Source organism: Erpetoichthys calabaricus, chromosome 4, assembly GCF_900747795.2.
Source record: "Erpetoichthys calabaricus chromosome 4, fErpCal1.3, whole genome shotgun sequence".
Classification (NCBI taxonomy): Eukaryota; Metazoa; Chordata; class Cladistia; order Polypteriformes; family Polypteridae; genus Erpetoichthys; species Erpetoichthys calabaricus.
In genome coordinates this window covers 247,156,368-247,168,526 of record NC_041397.2, presented here as the reverse complement: position 1 = coordinate 247,168,526, position 12,159 = coordinate 247,156,368, and the positions used below count along the sequence as shown (strand labels likewise).

The 12,159-nt window shown below is 35.4% G+C and overlaps 1 protein-coding gene across 1 annotated transcript in view; it reads right to left on the bottom strand.

Annotated features, from left to right (window-relative positions):
• The window catches only part of xpo4 (exportin 4), a 181,770-nt gene that overhangs the window by 54,784 nt on the left and 114,827 nt on the right, over positions 1-12,159 (bottom strand). The window contains 2 exon segments of the mRNA XM_051926199.1: positions 3,276-3,433; positions 6,675-6,787. Coding sequence (XP_051782159.1) covers positions 3,276-3,433; positions 6,675-6,787 — 271 coding nt within the window.

Genomic DNA, 12,159 nt, shown 5'->3' with positions numbered 1-12,159 from the left:
GGACGCACTTAAAACCAAAAAGCTGTCAACCTGGGTGGGACGCTACAATACTTTCTAATTTTACTGCTTTCATATTGTGTACCTTTGTCTGCATGTGTATCGCGCCATCGTTCATTTGAGCCTTTTGAATTCCACTGCTTTCATAATCTCTTATCTGCCTTTTTCTCTCTCCAATGCCTTTGGGTGTCTTTTCTCCGTATTGTGCTTATATGCTTTCTATGCGCTGAGAGCACATGATTTGTGTGTTGGAATTGTTTCAATTTTATTATCTTCACTTTTACTTTAAAGCCTCTTTAAAAACAATATTTTCTGGAGACACATTGTGACAACGCAACGTATAACTGCCCGTGAGTGAATATTGTTTCTGTAATAAATAATTCGAGTTTTTCTGTTTGTCCATGTGATTTATTGATTGTCATAGCAAAAGCTATTCTCACGGTAAACTGTAAACATTTTACTACGAATGGCATATCACGATCTTCTCTGGTGTGTAATGTTACCCGCGGAATATATACATCACCTTTCTTTTTGCTTGTTAAAATTTGCATCACTTCTCCAAGATCATCAATATACACCCAACCGAATTGTGTACTCTTTGAAATTTAACTTGTCGTTCCTTTAACTGTTGTGGGACCACAGATTCTCATAGCATATGGTTCATTATTGTGTAAATCCACGTTTTGTCCATCGAATGATGCGAATGCGAAAAGACTTTGTTGTCTACTCTTTTTTTCAGACTTCAATTTGGCCTGGTATTTTTTCAATTACACCTGGTTCTGATGATTAATCACCTTTTGTTTGCGGTAATGCAATCGTTTCTATCTTTTCTTTGATACTGTAGTGATTGACATGACAAAGTGTCACAAAAGTTTTACCTGAACAATCGCTGACTTCCTAACCCCAAACACAACTTTCTAGCACCCTCTCCAACGCCCCCCTATTACCGCATGAAATCAATACCCCACTATCAGTCCTCCGTGCTGTACTCCACCTTACCTCAATCGGACGTAACAGTCACTTAAAACCAAAAAGCCCTCAACCTGGGTGGGACGCTACAATACTTTTGAATTTTACTGCTTCCATATTCTGTACCTTTGTCTGCATGTGTATCGCGCTATCGTTTGTTTGAGCCTTTTGAATTCCACTGTTTTCATAATCTCTTATCTGCCTTTTTTTCTCTCCAATGCCTTTGGGTCTCTATTCTCCGTATTGTCCTTATACGCTTTCTATGTGCTGAGAGCACATGATTTGTGTGTACTATGTGCTTTTACACGATTGATTTTATTTTTGATCGGTATGCTCTTATATATTCCGTAGTATCTTTGTGGACCTTTGCGGACCCCGTAGTGTCCCCCGTAGTTTTGCTTCCGCAGTTTCTGACGCTTGTTGTAGGTGCCTGCGTTCATTGATCTTATCCAGGTGGGCTCATGTGTGTATCGTTGAGCTGTATTGTGTTTGAATTTGGTGTAAAGCGTTCAGCGGTTTGTACAATCCCAAGTAGCACATTATTCCTAACCTCACTCCGCAGTAGTGCCACTCACAATATGGCGGTTCTTTTATTTGCTATTTCCGTTAGTTGAGCTGTACGCGCCTGCGCAGGACGTCTCACGGTCCCATCGCCGTGTACCTGTGTCCATGCCATCCAGTTTACCATTCTCAGTTAGTAATATGGATTAAAACATGATTTTAAGATAAAAAGTTTTAAATTAATTATTTTGGAATGTATTTTAATGAAATACTTTGCATTTAAACTTGGTAGAAGAAATCTCATCTAAAGCCTCTTTTTTCAATCAATTAATCCAAAGGATGCATAGCAGTCTATTCAGAATTCAAACAAACTTAAATGGCAGTGACTGATATATACACTAATAATACACATTGATCTAAACCTTTATAAAGTATATTTAGCTTGATCTAAACAGAAGACTGATAGTTAAAATAGCCAAAATACTAACTGTTGACTACAACAATACGTTTTAAGGTGTGTGCTTTGTACACAATTGCCACTTAACCTATTTACTAAAATACTAAGTTTTAAAATATATTTGCCTCAAAATAATACTTTTCAATTATTTTTCCATTTTATGTTATTTTACAGTCTGCATTCACAGCCCACTGCACATATCTGATGTGGCCAGTCATAGGTCCACATACTATTTAAAAATTACCAAAACACATGAAAAATATAATGTGATTACAACATTTGAAAATTATAACTTTAAAAGATTTGAGGTTGAGCTTTGGAATGTACTCATAATTCACAAAATAGTTTTTCTTCACCAAGTCTTAAAGACTTTGCCAAACTTTGTGAACTTCCAAGCGAAAGTTTGGCTGCTGTTGTTGCTATAAGGTTTAAAAACTATTAACTTTAAAAAGCTTTAAGCTAAACAGTTGGAATTCACCCAAAACAACCATCTCTCACGACTAACAAGTACAACTCATTTGCAATATTTCGTAAGAATTAGACCATTTTTTCTTAAATTTACATTTATTTATTTGGCTGATGCCTTTATTAAAGGCAACTTAAAAACATTGAACATACACCTGATCAAATATTTTATTGTTTTTTTCTAATATGAGAACAGGCAGCTAAAGTGACTCGCTCATGGTCATAGAGCAAATGGGTTTGAACCCACAACTTCTTGAAGCCCAATCTTTAAACACTACACCACACTGCCTTCTTGACTTAACTGTCCACAAAATTTTTTCATACCACAAAGACGTGTTCAAAAACGTCAAACAAATTCTAGGCAAAATTCATAAATTTTTCCTTTGAATATTGGAAACAAAATATTTTGCATTTATTAGGAAATTAAACTACTTGTCTTAAAAAAAATTGCTAATTGTTCTTATTATATATTCCCTTGAGAACATTTCACTTGCATATATTTTATAATCTGATTGTACAGTAAGAACAGTTAAGCATTTTCACCTTTTCTTTCTCAACTAGAACATGTTTTTAAAAAAATCACAAAAGTAAAACAAAGACACAAGGATACATAAACAGATGTACTCAATTTCATATATGTATAGCAAACATTTTCTTTGTGTATGTGAACTAAATTTAAAATTCTCTTATCTTAAAAACATAATTATCAAACAACCACAGACAGCAGTAACAAATTCTTAAATGATATCAGGCATTAAACAGTTAGTTTAATTTTGGCCTTATGCCTCTAAACATTCTAAATAAAGCACATTAGCAACAGCTCAAGCAAAGGTAAAACACAATTGTTAACAATTTAACACCTCAGAGTGACAAGTCTTCAACTTACCCATTTATCATACTGAGCAGTCCTTCAACTAGACGAGCAAGGTAGTTAACCTGGGCATTCTCATCTGGGAATATAGAACCATGCAAAGAAGCTAACTGTGCCAGGCACTGGAGGGAGTCCTGCGCCATATCAGAGTCTTCACGGATTTTGCGATGCACCTACGTTTCCGCGAAAGAAAAAAAAAAAAAGAAAAATGTTTTCCAGCTTTGAATCCTGATCTATTCTGTTAAATTCACAAAATGTAAATACTGCACAAGAATTTGGAAAGGTCTAATTCTGCAGTATATTACTAGTAGGCAACACAATGCCAAGTTCTAGTATTATCTATAAACTACTTACAATCTTGGAGACAAACACACTCAAACAATAAAAAACAACATTTTTTAAAATTAAAAAAAAGGAAACACTGTAGCAACTTGCAACTGAAGTAGTCACTATCAAGAGCAGTCCTGAAGCTTCCCTGTAACCAAGCAATACAACTTGACTTAGAATTCCCTAAGGAGAACAGCCTGATGTCAGACTTCCAGACCAGAGCACACATTTCTAAAAGCAGCAGCTATGACAGGCATCTGTGTAACGTTAACTATGTTTATCATACAGCTCCTAGCTATACATAGATAAACCTGTAAAATCGAAGATAAGGCATGGACTGCACATTTACAAAAGGAATCACTTAAAATACAAAAAATAATACTATTATATTTCTGTCAAAAACAATACCATAAGCAGTTACTCACATGGCATAATTCATATGCTATAGCTCTGAAACAAACAAGTTAAATATTTTTCTCCAGTTAAAGGACCGTCAACAATTTTTTTCCCCTATTCATTAAATAATAACTAAACATACATACACAGATATACACAACACTTACACACATTCACATACACACATCCAAAAAAAAAAAAATCAGGCCACATTGAAGAGTTGAAGTTACCCATTCTAAAATTAAATGCTCTCTCTCAGTAGCCTTTTACATCATAGAGTATTAACCTATTTTAACTTCAGATCACAAGTTTTCCTTATATTCACAGAATAAGGCAAACATGGTAATTTCACTTTAAGCATTTACTATTTATGAAATTATATTTCAAATTCATCCTTTTATGTAGCAAGGTGATACAACAGTTAGAACTGATCCTCGCAAATCCATTGTTGTGGGACTGAATTCTAAGCCTGAATCCTTTGTGTGTGGTTGGGTCTTTCTCTGTTGTTTTCCAGCAATACCCCAAAGATGTACATGCTTTACATTTGCTCTGTAAAGTGGATGCAATGTGGCTTCAGCCACCCACGATTCTGAACTGAATTAAACAGGCTTGATGCAATGTTACTTTATATTGCAAGGTCTTCTCTGTACTTCATTTAACATATCAGGAAATGGTGTAGAGTGTAGGTTAAAAATTAAATATTCTGACAAACCCACTTCAACAATCACTGCCGCCTTCTGGGAATGGTGTGTAGCACACAACTGGTCAATTACTCTATTACATTTTAGCCTGCCAAATGATAAAAATCAGAAAACCACTGGATGGAACCAGCCCCAAAATGGACATCAGTTCCTCACAGGGTACACTGACAGATATACTCATTCAGGCTGGGTCAATATAGATCTGCCAATGAATGTAATGTGCACAGGTTTTGGATATGGAAAGAACCAAAATATTTAGTGAAATACCCACACAGTGAACAGGATTAGATTTAACTGTGGTATCCATACTGCAATAATATGTACTATATAATAGTGTACTGTTGAAATGTACAATGAAACATTAAAATTGACCATAATAATTTTACAACAAACAGCCTACTACTGTCATTAATTGGTGAATCTATAGTAGATATATCAAACTGCTTTTGAATAGAAAGGACAAGGACAGGAATTTTTTTCAACATAACATTATGACATTATGTAATAATGCTGTACTTCTCTAAACTCTGGTTAACAGTTTTTACCACATTTTGTTTCCAGGTAAACAAAAAATGTACTGGAAGCTCACTGAGTAAAGACCTTTCATTCAGCATAAAAAAAATTAAATTGTAAATTAAAAAAATGGATAAAATACAATTAACATGACATGTATATATTTAGGAAAAAGTTGTGCTACTCTTCTGCCCAAAATTAATTTACATCACATTTAACACAAAAAAAAATCAGTGAACTATTTAAACAAAAACAAAGATGTTCTGCATGTTAGAATGGCCATCTAACATAATAAGGTGAAAAAAATATTGATACGGTACTAAATAGCAAATAACACTTTACTACACCATGACAAATACATTTGCATGATGATCAACAGAACCTGTGAACTCCTGAAGAGACACCACGTGTCATCTAAATTAATATATAATCCTGAAGTCTGCTTTTAATCCTAAAGTTGGTTTAGAAACACCCTTGAACTTCGCAGCTTATGTCTGAGGCAGCTCAATTTTCAGCCTGCTAGATGGAGAATCACAGCTGAAAGGCTGCAGCTGTTTACTGTGACCAAACAGCTGTTTAAACTTTCGGGAACAAGTACTACTTCTTTCATCCTTGTCTGCAGAAGTTACTCTAACAAAATTATACCTTGCTATCTAAAATGTTTTTTTTTTTTTTAATCCTCAAAAAATGGCTTAAAACAACAATCATTCGCAATAGAAACAAAATGTTAATACATGTTATGTTTCTAGCAAAAAAAATGTTTATTAATATTTTTATTACGCCATTCCACTATTTTTGAATGTATAGCAAAAGAAAAATGTCCTCTAAACAATTAATAGGTCTTCCGAAAAACACAGAAACTCGAAATACTTTCACATAAATGCAATACAAGACAACCCATAATTATGCTTTATTTTAATTTAACTGCTCACTCTTTATTACATATTTTAGTTGCATTAAATCAGAACTTTTTTTAGAACAATAAAATATCTAATCCATTTAGAGCAATTAATAAATAGAGGATCTTATAAAAAGTAGTAAAGGCTTTCATCTTAAGAAAAATCAATAGTGGTCACATCATCACTCTCCTATAAAATCAGAACACATTCAACAACAAAAATTAAACAAATACCTTTAATACATCAAAGCAAGTCAAAATGTATCTTCACAATAACACTTTCATTTCATATACAAAACACAACTTTCAGGGCAGTGCTTAATTCTGAACATTTTGCAAGTTTATATTGTGAAGGTTTCCAAAATACCATATTTCTTACTTAAAGAATTCAATTATTTTATATAAATCTTGAAATTAGTAGTAGGTGATTCAAGTACAGAAGCAGGATTTATGTTCAAAATACTAATATAAAATTTCTCTTTTTAGCAGGTTAATTTAATGGCTTCTTTTCAACTTCAACATCAAAAACTATTAAGTATAAAATAATGACAAAAAAGAATTTACAGAAATTGAACTTACTGTAAAAAAAAGTTCCATAACTCTGCTGTCCAAGAGCGTCTCACGCCAGGACTCAGTTGGCTTCAGCATCACATTTTGAGAGGATTCAAACATAGCTATATAATGTCGACCCAGTTATCTAGCGTCAAGGTCAACAGCAGCATAATGAGGGATACAAGAAAACAGAAATAAAATCTAGTCCCAGGTCACTGACAGGAGCTGGTCACAGGGAGAATGTAATGGAAACTCAGTAAAGCCTCTTCACATACACTACATAGCGAATGCATGAGGCCAAGGAATAAAGGTATTAGTGTTTGGAGAAGGGAGCCTCCTTTAGGAATGCTAGATAAAAGTCGGATTGCCATCATGTGGCATTCCAGAGGCCTGTGATCACTTTGTCAACCAGAGTTCCTTGTGAGTCCAGGGAAAACGAGGCCCGTGGCCACAGTTGACAGGTGTCAGACTTTAAGAAAAAACAGTGGTAAGGGGTTATTTTTGTTTTGCATACAGCTTTGGGTTAGCTTTTATGAGGGTCTAAAAATATAGCACAAAAGTAACCCTGTACAACATTTCTTTTTCCTAAAAGGAACAGCATGAAGTATAGTAGAATTCAAGCTGTCACTTGACAGCACAACAATTCCTTTGAACTTAAGAAGGCTTATTCAAGACCATGACAAGAACAAATTTAATGAAGTGAAATTTGCCAACTGTACTGAATGCAACACTCATTATTGCTGTTGTAGCCAGCCAAAACTTACACAGACTGAGAAATTACTATCTATTGGCTTAGAGTGTTCACCTAGACTTCTTTTGTACTTACAAATAAAAATGACTGAGTCCGAAAATGGACGAATGGTTGGCAATTACAATTTACACTTCCATGGAGCACTCTAATCCTGACTGTACATTAAAAAAAACATTGTAAAACTGTATAAAACAACAGGACATGAGTTAACAGTTTGGTAGCAGCACAGATTTAAAAATGTTTTTTTTTATTTAAATTAAGTTTGATGGTAATTAACCTTGTTTTATCTAGCGTATATTGTAGTACAACAATTGTCAAAATTAGGTCAAATAGATATTTTCCAACAAATGAATGACAATATGTGTGTGTGTATATATATACATATATATTTGTATAAACAATTGCAAAATACCAAACTCACTAAAAAGAGGAAAGTTTTATTTTTTTTTGCAAATCACAGAATATTGCTTCTGAAGAGTCTAAGGATCACACAACAGCATGCAACCCTTTTGAGTCTGTAAATCTCTCAGAAAAAGGGTCGAGATGAAAATAAGAATGGAAAATGCAACATCACTAATAAAAAAACAGCCTGGCCAACCCTACTGAGTACTTAAAAACAATTGTCCTATGATTGCTCATGGGAAAAAGGTTTCTGGTTAGATTAAAAGACCAAGATTTTTATTTTTATATATATACAGTACAGTGCAAAAGTTTTAGGGAGGTGTGAAAAATTGCTGTAAACAAAGAATGCTTTCAAAAATGGAAGTGTTAATCATTTATTTTCATCAATCAACAAAATGCAGTGAATGAACAAAAGAGAAATCAAAATCAATATTTGGTGTGACAACCCTTTGCCTTCAAAATAGCATCAATTCTTCTACGTACACTTGCATACAGTTTTTGAAGGCTCGGCTGGTAGGTTGTTCCAAACATCTTGGAGAACTAACCACAGATCTTCTGTGGATGTAGGCTTCCTCACATCCTTCTGTCTCTTCATGTAATCCCAGACACACTCAATGATGTTGAGATCAGGGCTCTGTGGGGGCCATACCATCACTTCCAGGACTTCTTGTTCTTCTTTACGCTGAAGATGATTCTTAATGACTTTGGCTGTATGTTTGTGGTCGTTGTCCTGCTGCAGAATAATCATACGCCTCCCTGATAGTACTGCATGATGGATAAGTATCTGCCTGTATTTCTCAGCATTGAGAACACCATTAATCCTGACCAAATCTCCAACTCCATTTGCAGAAATGCAGCCCCAAACGTTTAAGGAACCTCCACCATGCATCACTGTTGCCTGAAGACACTCATTATTGTACCGCTCTCCAGCCCTTTGACGAACAAACGGCCTTCTACTACAGCCAAATATTTCAAATTTTGACTCATCAGTCCTGAGTACCTGCTGCCATTTTTTTGCACCCCAGTTCCTATGTTTTCGTGCATACTTGAGTCCCTTGGCCTTGTTTCCAAGTTGGAGGTATGGATTTTTGGCTGCAACTCTTCCATGAAGACCACTTTTGGCCAGACTTCTCCGGACAGTAGATGGGTGTACCTGGGTCCCACTGGTTTCTGCCAGTTCTGAACTGATGGCACTGCTGGACATCTTTCAATTTTGAAGGGTAATAAGTTTGATGTGTCTTTCATCTGCTGCACTAAGTTTCCTTGGCCGACCACTGCGTCTACGATCCTCAACGTTGCCCGTTTCTTTGTGCTTCTTCAAAAGAGCTTCAACAGCACATCCTGAAACCCCAGTCTGCTTTGAAATCTTTGTCTAGGAGAGACCTTGCTGATGCAGTAGAACTACATTGGGTCTTGTTGCTGTGCTCAATCTTGCCATGACATGAAACTGTCTTCCACAACCTCACCTTGGTAGCAGAGTTTGGCTTTTCCTCACCCAGTTTTAAGCCTCCTACACAGATGTTTCTGTTAAAGACTGTGTTTCAACCTGTGTGTGACATTGATGATCATTACCACCTGTTTGTTATAATTGGTTGATCATACACCTGAACACAATCCTACAAAATAAATGACTTTGTGCAAGTGTACCTATAAGAATTGATGCTGGTTTGAAGGCAAAAGGTAGTAACACCAAATATTGATTTGATTTACATTTTTCGTTTGTTCGCTCACTTTGAATTTTGTAAATTGATAACAAAAAACAATCATTATTTATATTTCTGAAAGCATTCTTTGTTTACAGCATTTTTTCAACCCTGCCTAAAACTTTTGCACAGTACTGTATGTGTATATACATATATATATACATATACACATATATATATATACATACATATATACATATATATATACACACATATATACATATACATATACACATATATACATATATACATATATATACATATATACATATATATATACATATATATATACATATACACATATATATATACATATACACATATATATACAGTGGTGTGAAAAACTATTTGCCCCCTTCCTGATTTCTTATTCTTTTGCATTTTGTCACACAAAATGTTTCTGATCATCAAAACACATTTAACCATTACTCAAATATAAACACAATAAACACAAAATGCAGTTTGTAAGATGGTCGTTTTTATTATTTAGAGAAAAAAAAATCCAAACCTACATAGCCCTGTGTGAAAAAGTAATTGCCCCCTTGGTTAAAAAATAACCTAACGTGTGGTGTATCACACCTGAGTTCCAGTTATATATACATATATACATATATATAACATATACATATATATAATATATACAAATATATATATAGTATATATATACATATATACATATATCTATAATAATAAAAGGCAAAGTCCTCACTGACTGACTGACTCACTCACTCACTGACTGACTCATCACTAATTCTCCAACTTCCCGTGTAGGTGGAAGGCTGAAATTTGGCAGGCTCATTCCTTACAGCTTACTTACAAAAGTTAGGCAGGTTTCATTTCGAAATTCAAAGCGTAATGGTCATAACTGGAACATATTTTTTGTCCATACACTGTAATGGAGGAGGCGGAGTCACGTATCGCGTCATCACGCCTCCTACGTAATCACGTGAACTAAAACAAGGAAGACATTTACAGCACGAGTCACACGCGGGAACGAAGTAATGACGTTAATTTTGACTGTCTTTAATACTGTGTAGATACATATTAACACATGTGCAATTAAACGTGGCATTTACGGGGTGATTTCTCAGGCTTAAAAGCTCACCTTTTATGCAAACGCGGGAACAAGGTAACTGACGTTGTTCACTGGTCTTTTAATACTGTGTAACCATACATATTAACACATGTCCAATTAAACGTGTGCATTTTACGCGGTGATTTCTCAGGCTTAAAAGCTCGCCTTTTACTAAAAAGGTAAATGCAAAACTATTTTCAATCAGTTTATTGAAACGCTCCCGTTAAGGATAGCAATAACATATTCGTGAGATAAAACAACGAAGTAGGGGGAAATGGGAGGAACAGCCGGAAACAGCGAAGAGCAAAAAATTTATTAAACAATTGAGAACGGAGCGACTTAAGCATACAAGCATGTTCATAAGGGAAACAAAGCACGGTGTATAACGTAAGTTTAAATTAAGTTTATAGAAACGCCCCGCTGCGGATTGCAATAACATATTCGCGAGATAAAAGTTTAATGAGAAGACACGAGGTATAAAACGAACCACACGCCGTGGCGCAACGTTAGGGGCAACAGTTTTCAACCATTCTATGATCTGCTTCTCGCACTGAAAGACGGCACATGGCGGATGTTAGCCGACTTGCTGACCGCACGTTAGGGGCTTCAAGTATGGCGCTGACGCCACATCTCAGTGCCACACTTTGCAGACTGTACTTAAAAGACACGCCCTCCTCACTGGACAGTTAAAAACACCAATCAAACTAACGATGACATAAGTATTACCCAATCAAAACTAGGAAAGGAGGCATCTTCATAAAATGCGTGTGGGATGATTTGCATGAGACGCTGCTTTAAAAAAAAATGATAAAAAAAATACGGGATAAATCCCGTCCACTATTGATTCAAAACGGGACGCGCAATTTCATTCTCAAACGCGGCACGATTCCGTATTTTAAAGGACGGGTGGCAACCCTACAGTGCCAGGTAACCACCCATACAATCACATTGTGCTTCAGACTAGGAATGCAATGAATGTAATTACCCCGATCTACATACAAGGCGAAAGTCTTGCAACATTCAAAGATGATGGTTTGGGATAAGTACACCATACAACATAAAAGAGCTTATGAAGCCTTGAACCGAAAAAAGCAAGATCTCAGAGATCGTAAAAAAAAAAAAAATAGCAGGTAATGTCGTTTTACTCGCTGTACATTTTACTCAAACATTACCAGTTATTCCACGAGGGAGACCAGCAGATGAACTCAACGCGTGTTTAAAATCCATGCTTCTCCCACGCTCGGTTATATGTCGCGTGTTCTCGGGTAGGTGCACCAAAAAATGTATACATTTAAGCATGTAATGGGCAAACAAAAAATGAGGTATACCCGAAGGCCTGCAGTAGTACTTAATGTAACTTTACTTCTTAAATGTTAATGTTTTACTGTTTAATAATTTATACGCTTCTTATATGTTGTTCAAATTCTTTTATCAAAATACCACTGACAGCACAATGCACGATAACATGGAGTGAATACACCACACGCATCTGCCCACGGCTGCCCTGCTGTGCGCAGATACGAGTTGATTCTACAATAAAATAAAATAAACATAAAAAGAGTAAAACAATCATCACAATAA